The sequence below is a fragment of the Dermacentor albipictus genome, chromosome 1 (assembly GCF_038994185.2).
Source record: "Dermacentor albipictus isolate Rhodes 1998 colony chromosome 1, USDA_Dalb.pri_finalv2, whole genome shotgun sequence".
Lineage (NCBI taxonomy): Eukaryota > Metazoa > Arthropoda > Arachnida > Ixodida > Ixodidae > Dermacentor > Dermacentor albipictus.
In genome coordinates this window covers 263613510-263628894 of record NC_091821.1, presented here as the reverse complement: position 1 = coordinate 263628894, position 15385 = coordinate 263613510, and the positions used below count along the sequence as shown (strand labels likewise).

Genomic DNA, 15385 nt, shown 5'->3' with positions numbered 1-15385 from the left:
CGCAGATGGAAGGGTTAAGAAACGGGCTGCGCCAGCCCGGGAAATAATTCACCGCGCGTAGTTTTTTCTCTCTCTCCTTCTTCCATCAATAAACACGTATTGGCGGTCGGATCTGAGATTCCGGTCACGCGTTCGACAGCTGCGCGTAGTCTACACAGCGCTGGTACCACCCGGTGGGTCCACGCGTCTGGTTTGCCTCCACCACCATCGCCTCATTTATGTTTTGCTTTTGCGAGGGCAAAGCTCTAGACTCGGTCGATCACAGCCGGCGGCAGTGGTCGGGCTTTCTGGCCTGTTGTCGGGACTAAACTTTGGCGCAACCTAAAGAGTTTTTATTCTTATTTTTTTGTCCGACGGCTGCCGACGTTCTTATTCATTGGCCGCTCACTCTTCGGCGGCACGCTCTTGGCGCTCAAGCCGACAACACCGTCCCGGCTTCGGAGTCGGCCGGCCCTTGTTGCGGCTTCGCAGGGAGCGCTTTCCCCTCTTCCTCATGCCCATATGCCGCTCGTTGTGGCAGTGTGCACGTATCTCTATGCCTCCAACTTCTTATTTTCGACTGCCAATTTTAAGACTAAATTGTTTGACACGTTCTTTTTCGCGCATTTTTTTCGCTTTAGCGTGACCGCAACTCTTTTTTTTTCTGTTTTACTCTTGGGTTAACAGTACTTCAATCGCCCTCGTATCAATTACAAGGCTAACGCGACATTCGCATTGGCTGTTGGTCGTTTACGGGCTCGCTTCAATTTACTTGCCTAGTTACCTTCGACCGTTCTCCTCTTTCGGAGTGCCGACTACCCTACCGTAAGCAAATGTGACTCCTTTCAGGATTGGGGGCTCAATCCCATCGCTCGTAATCAGTTGTCAAGATTGGATTCGGGCATGAATTAGAAGGTAGCTGGCCCATGCCGTCGTCCAACTTATCCACGCTGAGGACGTTGTTGAAGGGAAAGACTGCTTCTCATTGAGAACGAGGAATATGGGTTTATTTGCAGTATCTACATCATGATGTTGCAGTTCATCAGTATAGCATGACTGCGAGAGAAAGTGTACTGAGCAGCCGCACAACAGCAGTTTATAAACACTCAGTCCTCCCTTGATCCCAAGGTGAGGGAAACGTTCGACCTGGAGACGAGCCGCCTCTTCGCGAGGGATTACACACAAACACACACACACGCATACACACACGCACAGGTACATGGTCCCCCCCCCCCCTCGAGGGCAGAGGGCCTTCGCAGAACTCGGAGCTCACCCCCTCAGCGCGGTGTCCATTGTATTGCTTATTGAACGGCGCGTGGGAAGGGGTCTCCGTAGACGTTCCCGCGGCAACTTCCCCGCTCGTAGCAGATCAGATCCGTGGTGGCGGGTTCAGGCACAAAGGCTGCTTCGTCAAACTCGGCTCCAGCGAGGGAGAGTCGAGGACGCACGTATTGTTCTCCACACACAGTCGACTTAGTGACGCCGTGGCTAGAGGTTTGCAGTGGCATTCCAAGAAAAGTTTGCCGCCGCTGTCGCAACTGGCTGGCAAAACTTGCACGTTGCCACCTCGGCAGGCCATTCCTAACAGCTAAAACTTGCATGTCAGCGGGCCGTTCTTAACACTCCCAATAAACTGCAGCAATCGTTCGCAACAGCGGGTCAGCCGGTGGAATATTCATATTACGGGATGGTGCGTTTGCACTTACACGCAATTAAGACGTAAAGATTTATGTTTTTTTTCGCGTCAACGCGAACAGCCTGGGTCGGTACTCACAAAGACGTTCTGACGCTAAAACTGCTTCTAAGAGCAGTTGCCGGTCAATCGTGATGTTGGACATATCATAAGCGATAGATCCGGGCCAATGCGAAACTGCGCTTGTGAACGAAAAAAAAATCTCCAATTATGCGCCTCTTTGATAAGTGGTGTTCGCGATGGTCGCTTCGTTATCACGGCCATTGCTATCGGGAGTGGCGGGCGCCGGAACGTTGGCCAATGAGGAAACGCTCTTATGTAAGTGAACTTTTGTGAATACGGGCCCCGGCTACTATATGAAGAGCCTGCGGTTTCAAATTCAAAGCCGCAAGATCGAAGGTCTAAAACACTGAATAAAATAAAAAAACAGTCTTTTTCAGGCTGGAGCACATACGCAGGCGGGTGCAACTGTGCCAGACAGAGGCAGGTGGCTTTACGTAGATTAAAAGGATGGCATTATGGCAGTAGCGTTAGTGGGTGACCAAGAAAAGGAAAGTGGTTTAACAAGGTATCAAATTAAGGCTGGTATGATGTAAGGATTATTTTCGCGACGATTCCACTCCTTTGCTATCATCCACCGTTCAAGACCGGCCGATAGTAACAACGTAGGTGCCTTGGCAACCACTGGCGAAGCGTGAAAAAGAATCGTATTGGAATAGAATCGTCACATTATCCCAACCCAAGTGATCAAATGAAAAAAGTGAGGTCATGTGATATAATGTCTGCTTTGTGTTTTATGATCAGACGCTGCTTTCAGTAAGTATCGAAAACTTCGACACTTCTTATGCTGATAGTAAAACTTAAAATGCATAGTACAGAACAAAATTAATTCGATTGCTTCAGCAGATATCAGCGGAAAACGCTCAGAGCGAACATCCGCCTTCTTCGCTCGATACGGCTCCTATCCACAGTTGCAGAGCGAGTGTCGACACTTGTAGGTCGACGTCATAGTAAACATTTAGTTCACTCAATAAGATAGTGTGTGCCCCGTCGTCCGAGGCGGTGCTGGTACGTTGAGAATTATTAACTGAACGTTATAGCTAATTGAATCTAGGACTTCGAATAATGGCTTCGGTTTCTAACGGCTTAATTAGCTTAGCTCGCTATCTCCCACCCAAGTCCCGACGATTCTGAGCTGCGATCTGTCACTTAGCTGCAGCCCAGCAGAGGCCCTCGAATCTGGAGCTGAATTCACAAAGCTTCTCGCTCGTAAGTGCTCTTTGCCATTGGCTGGCCACCTTCGCTAATGATATGCCCAGCATCAGGATTGGCTGGAATTTTCTCATAAAACGTCAGAGCTTTTTAGAGTACAGTACATATATATATATATATATATATATATGTGTGTGTGTGTGTGTGTGTGTGTGTGTGTGTGTGTGTGTGTGTGTGTGTGTGTGTGTGTGTGTGTGTGTGTGTCAGGAAGCATTCTGAGCATTCAGTTAATTAGAAATAGCTACTTTACTTGTGTGTTCTGCTATAACGACCTACCGACTGCTAGCGCGAACCATCATGGCACCGTCTCAGAGCATTTGGAAACCGCTGCTGTTACAAAAAATGAGCCATCCGTATAATTAGCACCCGCCTTATATCTCCGACACGGATCATGACTGCCAAAGAAAGCCAGGGATAGCGAGCGTCGAGTTTTAGCCTGCTCTCGGTTATTGTTGTTGTCGTAAGCGCATAATAATTAGGACAGATTATGTGCTCCGCTCATGCTTTGTCTCAATTATTGCGAGTTTACAGTTAAACCTTGGCGAATGCAGCTTTGCGAGAAAAACTATAGAATCACCTAAGGTACTCGTAATGACAAATACTGGAAAGGTAACAGATGCCGCGGAGATTTCGCAGAACACATGCTCAAATGGAACCACTCCATATTTCGCAATGAACTTCAGAGACACTGTGGTGCATCTATAGTGTTGAAACGCCGACGTTTCGCCCTTATGATATACTTAGAGCATTCCTAATAAACTTTGCGTATTATATTTGCTGCTTTTTTGTGTATCTCTTGCATAATGGGATTTGAAGCTTCCTCTCTCTCTCTCTCTCTCTCTCTCTCTCTCTCTCTCTGCCTGCACTTTCTTATGTTGTTTGGTGGAAACGGTAAAAAAATTGTGCGCGTAGACGTTATACTCTTAGTATTGCTATGACCACAATACAGTATCTTCTGAAAGCCTAACAGCATAACCACCTTGATATTATAAAATTTCTGCCGATAAAACGCACGAAATCGGCATTATGGAAGTCATTTTTGTGTTCGCGTGCAAAGTTTTAGCGCGGCCCAGAACGACATACAGCCAGCATTTAGGTTTCAGAAGCAGTCCCTAAGGTCCCTAAGGGCCAATAAAGTCAATTAGCCTCCATATATGCATTCTCGCAATTCTGTAAACAATATCATAGCCCACATTGTGGTCGCTTTGTTCCTAGACTAATCGGATGACTTTTTTTTTCACAGGACTTAGACAGGCCTACTTCTGTCTCACGCCCGCTTTGTGGACCTTAACGGTTTTGCCGCCAAAAGTATGGCGCCCGGTGCGTTCCGACGCAATTGACCGGGGAAAAAAAAGAAAAACTACAATTATCCGTATAATGTGTTTTCAAAAACGCTCGTAATTAATCTATACGGTTTGACTAAACCTTCGGAGCGCGTTTTTCCTTGTTAGCTGCAACGTGTCAACAGTACGTGACTGTACAACCACACGAGGCTGACCACGTAGCGGGTTTCGGCTTCGTCCAAGTGTCCGCAGGGCGGCCTAATAATGCGCTCTATGCACCTACAGTCGCTGTGCGGATTCGCGCCCTGCGATGGAGCCCCGTTCATTCCTCTGATTGCGGTGGACCCCGCTCGCAGCCACGGCTGCACTGCGCCAATTTTGAGACGCACTACAGAGGAGCGCTACAGGGCGTCATAAAAACGGGAGATGTCCAGGGGCCAGGAGCCGTGGTCGTCGGGAGAGCTCTGAGTCGATATCCTTTTTTTTTTTTACTTTTCCGTCAGGAAAATCCATACTGCAGTCTCGCGACAGCACCAGATTAGGCTGACGGCGGAAAAGGTTGCGAAAGTGAATGTCAGCACATCGGGCTCAACGCTTACCACAAGACATGAACGCGGCTTTGCCTGCGGCATGATGGGAGAAACCTTGCTCAAGCAATAATTGTCGGGTAGCGTAAATGCAACCAATATAATGATGATAATAATAATAAAAATAATTGCAGGGTCCCACTCATGGAAGCAGTGATGATGTTTTAGTCTTGGGTAATAGCATCTAGGGGACCATAATAGCGGCCAGCATATGCGGGATCGTGTCCCCAGTAATTTTATATGAAACGATTTCGATCGCCCGAGTACGGATGTTAACCTTTCCCGCCAGTAGGGGTGGGTGACCTTTGAGGGACGTAAATCGTGAATACCCGACCTCACGTAGTTACCGTGAACCACCAAAGCGCTGACGACTACGAACTCAGCCGTCGTCTGCTCAATTTCACACGTTCGTCGATGCCGGAGCTATAGGCGAGAGACGGGCACTGGCGTCTCCCGGCCGTGTTTCCACAAACGCACGTGCAGCCGCTCTGAAAATGCGTCGCCACCAGCGTGCTCAACGTCACACCATTCTGCTCTCAACCATGGCAATTTCATGATGGCTATCGCAACGAGTCCGGAGAAGGAAGGCGTGTTTTTAGACTTTGAAATTGAATTAAATTACCTTTTAGCGGAGGGGGGGGGGGGGGGTCATCTGCTATCAGTCATATTTCGCGAGAGCGTTGACCGTAGGCATGCAAAGCTTATGCTATAGCCAATTTTGCCTCTTGGTGCTTACGCTTCGGTTCAAGTGTGTCTATATATATATATATATATATATATATATATATATATATATATATATATATATATATATATATATATATATATATATATATATATATATATATATATACACATATTCATGTTGATTAAGATGCGGCATGGTAACAGAACCTTCCACAACGACGCCAGCGTCCTCATAAGCAAAATATTCTCAGTGATTAGTCCTCAGTCCATTAAATCTTCTCAACTCTATTAGTAAAATGCGTTTTATAGCTCCAAGAGACACAACTGTTTAATGTTTTCAAGTGGCATATGGCGAGCAGCGATGAAGTACACAGCGCAACGACACAAAAAGAACATGAGGAGGGAAGTCTAAACGAAGCGGGCGATGTCAGCAAACGTGCACGGCGCAATTGTTCATAATTGCGTAAGACGTCGGTACGGAATCTTTAAATGCATACATTCAATTCGCATTTACATCATCCTGTATATCACTTTGTAGCCAAAAGTGTGAAAGTTTACCACGTGTAGAGAGAATGTAAAATTTTCAACTGGTTTTGGAGGTGCGCGAGCCTGCACATTACAAGAACGTTCCACGCAACAGGTGAAAGCAGGCTTCATGTGGTCCGTCTCGACCTAAGAGATATCTCAAGATTTCGGCTGACCAGTACAGAAGCTTAACATAGAAAAAACCCCAACGTGTTTAGTTTGCCTGGTCTGCTTACAGAGAGCTTTGCGAACTGAAACCCGTCTTCGGTGTTGCACGCACGCAGAAACTCAGCGCGCTCAATGGGACGACGCGCTCAGGTGTGTTGTTTTTCTCGCTTAAGTCCTGTCCCTGCGTCGCCTTGCGCAACTGTGTTGAGTATATTTCTGTGTTAAGAGAACATCATGTGACGTGTATCGTTCCTTGTGTTCGTCTCAATTTTTCTTTTCTTCACCAGGTGGCGAGCTGCGCGAGTTTCATAGCATCGTGAGCAGCCCGCACATCCACGTGCTGGAGAACGGCTCGCTGACCATCGTGTCCGTAGTGAGCGAGGACAGGGGACGCTACCTGTGCGAGGCCTCCAACGGCGTGGGCCCTGCAATCAGCACCACCGTCACGCTGACAGTCAACAGTGAGTGGCCCTCCGTTGGCTTTGTAATCGACCCACTTAGATGCTAGTGGCCACGCTGCCAATCCAAATTATTTTACTTCTCCGTCTTCTGAGCTGCGGGAACGCTTTTGTTTGAAATGGGTGGCATTTGCGCGTTTTTTTTGTTTTCTTCTTACGGGCCCTTACAGACGAAATAAGCCTTAAATGACAGCAAAAAATCACATAGGTGCATTGATATAAGCCATTCCCGCTGCAGGCCTTCCACGTATCCTCATTTCACTTCACTTCTAAAGTGAAGTGAAGGGAAGTGAACGCGAGTCGAACTCATTTTCCCTCACTTCTATAGTTACGTAAAGGGAGCTTTGTTCTATTGTTCTACTCTTGTATCTTAAACCACGAGCTGAATTCGCAAAGCTTTTGGTTCGTAAGTTCTGTTTACTATTCAGAGACTGATTTCTCTAATGATAATCGCGTTGCTAGCCTTTTTAGAAGGCGATGCTTCCTAACTTATTTTGTTGACCTTCTTTTACTTTCTGTGTACTATGCCTATTTGAGCCCTCGAGTTCAGCTGACATTCCTTTTCCTTTTTTTTATGCTTGAATACCTGGCTTGTTTTAATATTGCCATATTTATACATGCCTTGTTACCTTGAGTTTTGCCTACTTTTTCCGGTTTTTTTAGCTCTACTGTCTACCAGGCTTGTGTTCTGTTTATTGTTATATATGTACTTGCGTTGTTACCTTTTATTCTCTAGCATTCTGATTCGGTGCCCCATCCCCTATACAATGTCCTCCGTTGGGCTCTTAGGGTAAACGAATGAAATACAAATGATGATATGTAGAATTTGGCGATTGCCTTCCACCGGCTCTTACGAACAGTTCCCGCACAGAAACCTCTATGTGAATAGGAGCCTAATTGCCCGGAAGTCACAAGAATCTCTTGCGGCAGAATTGTCCGTAAGGGAACATTCCAACGAATCCTGTGGCTGGACACATTGTTAACGAAGGCTGCCAGCCAATGACAAAAAGCACTTGCCAACGAAGAGCTTTGCGACGTTTGTCCCATATCTCTCACTGAGCAGTCTGCGCACAGTTAGCGATGCGCTTAAAACGACTCGACCGAACAAGGTCAGCATTTATCGAAAACGCTACTCTTTCCAAAACACAAAATTCGCGATATTCTATTAAAGACAAAGTAAGCCGAAAATCCCCTATATGACAGTTTTAGCATAAGAACTCCTTTTCGAGCGCAAGTCCTCAATGTCAGAATCAGTGTAAATTATCTCCACTCCATTAAAAATGAATCATAATGCGTAAAGTTGAGCTATCATCCTGCGTCTATCACTGCAAACCTCATTCGCTTTATTGCTATGTTTTTTTCAAATATCATTATCCAAGTCACATAATATCATATCGGGATTAACTGATGGCTGCGAACCAGTCAATTAAGCTGTTTTACACTGCAGGAGTCGAATTCACAAAGCTTTTCGTTGGTACGTTCTCCTTGCCATTAACCAGCCACCTTCGCTAATAATACGTCGAGCGTCAGGATTGGCTGGAATTTGCTCTTGCAAACAATTCTAGCATAAGAGCTCTTTGTGTACACGGGCCCAATTTTTCCTCACAATCCTTCAGTCTAGGCAGGCGTCCGCAAAAAATGACTTGCATCACAGCTGTTCGTAAGAGTGCGACTAGATGCTGGCCGATCACGATGGTGGAAATTTAATTAACGAAAGCTGCTGGGAATTGTTAAACAGCAGTTACTGGCGAAAGTTTTGGGGAATTCAGCCCTATATCTTAATATAATCAAAATAAAACTTTGACTTTGACTTTCAGCGGGTGCACAAACTTTAACCAGTTTTGTGAAGCATGGTAACATAGAATATAACTTTCATTCACGTAATTATTTTTCGGCAAACGCAGCAACGTTTTGGGGACTGCTGAATTCTCTCCGTGGCTACGGATTATATAATTCTTCATATGCAAGTGCTCCTGAGATCACTGAAACGAAGCTTTATTGTGTTTTATCACTTCTTGCAAGGAAGCTAACCCTGTAATACAGAGTGCTGATAAAATACAGCTGTTTTGGGCCCGTATTCACAAAAATGTATCTTGCTAAAATTGTTCTCAAGAACAGACGGCAGTCAATCATGATGTTGGACACATATCATTAACGAAGGCGGACTGTGAATGGCATAACTCACTAAGGAGGAAGCTTTAGCTCGGGTGCTCCTATCTAAATACATGTAAAAGTAGAATTCATTTTTCTCGGCAACCACCGCACCAAATTTGACAAGATTTGTTGCATTTAAAAGAAAAACTGAAAACCTAGCGACTGTTTGTTTCATATTTTTTATTTAGGTCGTCAATTTTTTATTAAAAATTGGCAAAAATCGAGCATTTTCAAAAATCGAAACTATCAAGTTTACAAGTCTGTAACTCGGCAACGAAAATAGATAATACAATTCTGTGAATTCCATCTATTAGTACATCTAAATCGGACAAAATTGATATGTTACACATGAATCTAAAAAAATTGGTAATATGGAAATATAGCTTTTACGGAACCTTCGTACATAACGGAACAAATTATGTAAAATATAAAATAGCACATCAAATTTGTCTGCTTTCAATGGTCTAATGGAATCTGTTTACAGAACCGCAATATCTGTTTTTTTGCAGAGCTATAAGTCTGTAAACGTTGTGCTTCTATTTTTTCAAGCTTTCGAATTTATGAAAATATTTTTAACAAAATTCAGGACCTAAATCGAGATTCCGCTACCAACAGTCACTAGAATTTAACTTTCTCTCTTAAATGCAACAAATTTCATTAAAATCGGTCCAGGGGCTATCTCAGAAAAACATTTTTGCGTTTTACATGTATTTGAATAGGCCGCGTCAGAATTGGGCCCGAGCTAAAGCTTCCTCTTAAGAACAAAGTGCTTCGTGAATTCGTCCCCAAGTAGCTGCTTGAGCGAGGGAGTTACGATATCCGAAACCTGAAGTTATCCCTTCCACGCCGAACATTCGAAACATGACCTCTCCGATAGCACAAAGAAATGTTGTCGCAAGAGCATCGAGGACTTCTATATAGGCCAGGCAGTTCGTTCTGAAATCTGTTTACTATCTAATAACAACATAACCAGCTGTAAATGGTGGAGCTTTCGTATATCTTATATTTTTGTTGTTTTCACGAGAAAATCTGATGGCGGGACTCCCGCCTGCTAAGCAAAAGGAAAGTTAAAGATCTCGAAACTTACCTTTTACACTTGTCCGTTATAAGCACAAAGTATTAAAAGGAAGCTCCTAGGACGTATCCTGTCGTCTTCAAGAATGATGTCAAATGCTCAGACAATTCTTGCTTGCGATTCACTTTGTTATACGGCCGGTGCAATGGCCCAGAATATTACCCATTTCTTCTGTTTAACATTCTTTCGCTCATTCTCGGTCGGCCCAAGCAATTACAAGCGCAAACACAAGATCGTTTGCCTCGAGCAAAGCCAAGCACATGTGACGCCCCCATGCGGCTGTAATTACGCTGTTCCCCTGTTCAGCTTGAGCTCCTGTGAAGCGTGCTCCTCCTTATGCAAGTTTTAATTGCGGAAAAGCCTCAGTCGTGTGGGCGCTGCCCCGTCGATAAACGAGTACTTCGTACGAACAGCAAAGAAACAAGGCGTGAGGAGGGCAGACTTGGTTTGCTTCCAGCGTCACCCGGTGAATACACGTCACTTGATTACTTTTAATTCGCTGCACCTGCCGCCTGGCATGGTAATGCTGTTTTGTTTTCTTGTCGCACTCGTCGAATCAGTGAGTTATTTGTGAGCTTCGTCCGCCATAGCGTGCTGACTGAGACTTTCTCCGCTAACTTCTTTACTGCTAATGATAACGTTCCATTTTTCGTTGATATACACAGTGTTTCTGCATAGAAAATTCCGGCAATTCATATACAATAAAACATGAATAGTTTTATAAGCATGTGCAGAAGTTGCCATCTGGCGTTTCTAACAGTTGTGTAACCGGCGCACAATACCTTGCTGAATAAAAGAGGTGCACTTTTTTATACTATCATATTTTGGTTTTGTCTGCAATCATTACGGATTCTTCATGATACGCGGTGAGAGGAGACCAATAACACAACAACCCAGATGTTCATTTTTCAGCGCCAATCGACCTCTTGCGTTTTTTTAGTTTGCCTGTCTTGAAACTGTTCGAAAAAATCGTTGAGAGCCACCTATGCTCGATATCCGTGAATCCGCCCAAGTCGCTTTCGCGAAATAAATTATTACCATTCAGTGAAGTAGTCGGGCAGCTCCCCGATAGCGCGTGTTGCAAGCGCAGTGGGCGGCTGCTTCACTTGGTCGAAGCTGCACATGAGCGATTAGAGCACGGTTGGCGCAGAGCACAGGCGTTTCTTGTTCTGTGCTGACGCTTTCCGTCGTCGCCCAGCATTGGCGAATGAGGCATGACACGCTTGCGTCCGGCGCAGCGCGCGAAAGGCGGTTGCTGAGGCGAGCGCAAGTCGTAAGCGTCCTTCTCGCGCGGCCGCGTCTCGCGTGCAGGTTATTAGAGGCGTCGGTGCTCAAATGACGCTTCACGCGTCATTGCTCCAATGAATGAAGCCAAGCAAGCAGCTCGACGGGCGCGGCAAACGAGCGATGTGTACAAAGTCGGGGGAGGGCGCGCCTAGAAACACAGGGGTGGGACAAAACTAGCGAGCGTCTGGGATGGCGCGAGCGGTGGCGGCTCGTGTACGCCGCGTAGCCTCGCCGCGGAACAGCCCGGCTGCGAACGGGCCTCCGTTGAAACACGAACTACTTCGGCGGCAATAGGCGCCGCGAAAATGTCGGGAGGGCGAGCGGCGGGCGAAGGAAGGGGGCGGATAGTGTTCTCTGTCCCCGCGAGTCCATAAATCACGACCAATGACGAAAGCACAGCGCCTTGCTGCTTGCCCCTGGCCAGGAGAAAAATGATGGCTCCCCTCCGCCGTTTTCTCCATTCATTCTCAATATCCCTTTGAAACGCAAACGCTGCCCTTCCCTTCTGCCCCCCTCCTCCGTTTTCTCTTGCGGTTGCTCTTGCTTTCAGCCCTCGCTCGCTCTTTCTCCTTTCCCCTTTCTGTCTTTCCTGGGAGCCAATATAAGCCGCACTGACTTCACGACGGTGTCGTTCTTAAATTCAGCGCGCGCACTCTTCAAGTTTGACGCGGAGCTGGCGCAAACTGTGCATCGCCTCCACTACGGCGGTCTGAAGCGAGCGGGACGACACAAGGTCCAGCACGCGCAAGGCCGGTGGCTGCACAGTTGCTCGCCACAATACTCGTAGATGCAATCTGAAACGTGCATTTCGCTTGTACGTTAATTAGTTTTCTTGCGATAGCAATTATATGGACACTCCAAGCGAACTTGTGCCATCGTCATCGCCGTAAGGTTCTGTATATATTTAGGTATGTGTAAGCTATATGACATGCCATGCTATATGCTCCCTGCCTTTCTCCCCTTTCTCTCTATCCACGCTGTATGACATACGGTATATGCAGGCTATATTGCGACATCATTCTATCACTAATGTTCCTCAGACCAGATCTTACATTTTTGACAAAACTATTCCTCCGAATTTCGAGAATGGCAGCCCACAAACAACTGTCACGAAACAAAACACCGACAGCCGCGTGCTGTTTATCTTAAATTTTGTCAGACTTAAATATTAAACATGCGAAACAATAAAAGAGCTCAAACCTGAAAAGGATGCAATTTATTGCTTAGCTGTGCACTACCTCCGCGGTCGGCCCAGCAAAGAGGTTTGAAACATACCCGATGGGGAAAAGTTGTGATAAAGTCGCTACGAAGGACGTGGCTTTAATTAATAAACAGAAATCAAAATTGTCCGGTGGCACGATTCATACAGAGGACAACCTAGCACAACAGCTCATATTTACTTAGTCAGCTTACGTTTACTTCAATTCATGCTGCCACTACAACTCACTTCATATAACATTCTAATATGTTGAAATCGCATTCATTGGTCCGCCCTTATGGCGAAACTGTGAGATTTTTCTTTTCGTCGTAAAACTAACTGTCGAGTTGAGTCACTGCTGTATTGGTCAGGTAAGAGTAAAGGTTTAGTAACTGGCAGTAAATAACTTCGGTAGATAACTGGCAGCAGCTGAGCTCAATTTCCACCGCGCAAGCATTCATATTTGTCTTGCTAGCCAAAGAATCCAGACCCGCCGACCGCACACTGTTTCACTTGCTCACGTCCCTCATCACGAACTTGAGATTATTTTCTTCTCTTTCCTTTCTCGTCCTTTTTTTTTTCATTTCATATTCCCAAGTTGTGCATGGACTGTAAAAGCCTCCATATCGGAGGGCAGGAGCCTGGAAAACTGGGCCCAGTTAGCACGTGTTCAAAAAGCGAAAACGGAACAAATAGAGAAAAACGAAAATCGGACGTTCATTTTGTCATCTTTTTTGTACCCACCGGTGTAGTTAAGTCCCCATAGCGTTTAGCTGCTGAGTACAAGGTAACGCGTTCAACTCCTGGCCATGGTGGCCGCATCCCAACGAGGGCAAAAACGATCGTGTACAGAGGTTTTCAATTTTCTTTCTTTTTTTTGCACGTTAAAAAACCACAAGAGCTAAGGATTAATCATGCCGCTACAGCGCTCCCCATCACCCACTGTGCAATTTATGAACGCTGAACACGAGAATTTAATTTTTCATTCTTTTTTATGCTGCGTATTCCGTTTACGCTATGTACCAGAATTTCGCAGCGGTCTGGATTAATGTAAACGATGCACTGTTCTCTAACGTTCACAAAACTGCCAGAGTACAATTTTTCTTTCTCTACCTCTATTTTTTACCCTTTCTGTTCCCGCACCTGTGTTAAAGGCCCGCCTTAAACCTGAACCGGTAGCTTTAGTGAGAAAACAGACTCCTGGCATCGCCGTTATTCCATTTTCCTTCTGGAGGAACGAGAATAATACCTTCCCTTTTGCTCCCTGGCGTCTTTGTTCAGATAAAACAGTTTGGCTACGTTTTTTTTTTTCTTTCAAAGACATTCGAAAACCGAGCTTCGCATCAATTCCCTTTTCCCGTCGTTGTAGCCCTCGCAGACCCGAGAATCATCATTCTGGTTCACTGATGGGGTAGATGTGCGGAAGAATCGCCTTAATCTCTAGCATCTCCTTTTCAACGCACAATAAAAAACGGCTTTCTAAATTCACCGAGTCGTTATGTGGCTCTATAAATCTCTTCTTTGCGTGAAAAAAAAGAAAAGTCAATAAATTCTTTTAAAAGAAAAACTGATGAAGCCCAGTAAGCCCGTTTATGAACGGAAACACGTCTTAAATAAATATAAAACAGGGAGAAGGGTGCGCAGGCGAATTGTCTTGGCATAGCAGTAAATCAAGCCAAGAGCAGAAAACTGAATTCAAAAGCGACGGCGTAAAAACTTTTTGACTTTGTCCCCTGCCGGTCACGAATGTGGTCAGACACAGTGGTGGCGGTTTCACGTCAGCGCTTTCTACATAAGTACATACACATATCTACGTGACATCGTCCAAGTAAATACAAGCTCGCACACACACACACAAACGAGAAACAAAGAAAGGGCAGCCGCGTCTCTTTGCGGTACCCGCACGGAGGATGGAAATGCGGCTTCGGTGAGATTGTGCGGGAGCTCGTTATGGACAGATATCTATAAAGAATGGGCCGCCGAATATGACTGGACGGGGAAATAAAGAAGGGAATGGGGGACGCAGGCCACGAAAGGAAGTGCAGCGCGCGATGCAGGAACACCCGTCGACAAACGGGCCGGACCGTGTACACCGCGGTGGCCTAAGCGGGACTCGTAAAACTCGCGTAAAAAACGCGCCCACCGCTCGCGCTGGGGAAAACGATTCACTTCTCGGGCAGGCGGGATGAGCGGGGAGGCGTCATAAAGACGGCGGTCCAGCCACCGTCGCGATGGGGCGGAAGAGGTTTTGTCCTCGTCGCCGGCAGCCTCGCAGCGCTGCCGGTGAGGTGCGGCCTGCAGCGGCGTCCGGCAACGCTCGGGGAGAGAGGAGAAGCTCGGCACAATGACGCGCGATTAAGGTTTTTAAGAGGCTTCTCGCGCACTGCGGCCGACTACTTCAGGGCCGAGGGAAAGGAGGCTTTTACGGCCGGCCGCCGCCGCGCGAAATGAGAACGCGCAGTGCGCGCCCCTGGCCGTCTTTCGGAAAGCGGCGGAGGGTTGCGACAGAAAAGTGCGGATAGAAAACGATTTGTTGCTGCTGTTGTTGGTAATTTTGGTAGGTGTGAATACGAGTGGACGTTGAGAAATACGAGTAAAAGAAAACGAGAGCAAGAGGGGATCGACCGAGGCACCCAGACAACAGCTCCCTCAGCTGCTACGAACACGGCAGGCTTAATCGAAATCACGTCTCTCCTAACAAGAAAGAAAGAGGAGCGGGTGAAGCGGGGCAGCAAAATGACAGGGGTATCGAGGCTATACGGGACGATGACCAGGGAGATTTTCCTTTATGCTCGGAGCCTACTAGGGCCATTAAAATTGTAGCTGCCAGTATAGACAACGAAGCCGAAAAAGACAACGAAAAAGAGAAGTGTAACTCGGCGAAACGAAGGCTCCCTGATGGCCGAACACGCTGCGCTGTTGGCAGGCAGGCGTAAGCCGACCTCCGCACAAACACCGTCTACTCGTCACCGCCACCACGTTGAGCGCACGCAAGGTTTTGTGGCGGACCGTGTTCGGC

At 46.5% G+C, this 15385-nt stretch overlaps 1 protein-coding gene across 1 annotated transcript in view; it reads left to right on the top strand.

Moving 5' to 3' along the window:
• LOC135902910 (cell adhesion molecule Dscam1-like) overlaps positions 1-15385 on the top strand; it is a 121481-nt gene that overhangs the window by 39465 nt on the left and 66631 nt on the right. The window contains exon 5 of the mRNA XM_070523469.1: positions 6482-6655. Within this exon, the coding sequence (XP_070379570.1) occupies positions 6482-6655 (174 nt within the window). The remainder of the gene's footprint in view (positions 1-6481; positions 6656-15385) is intronic.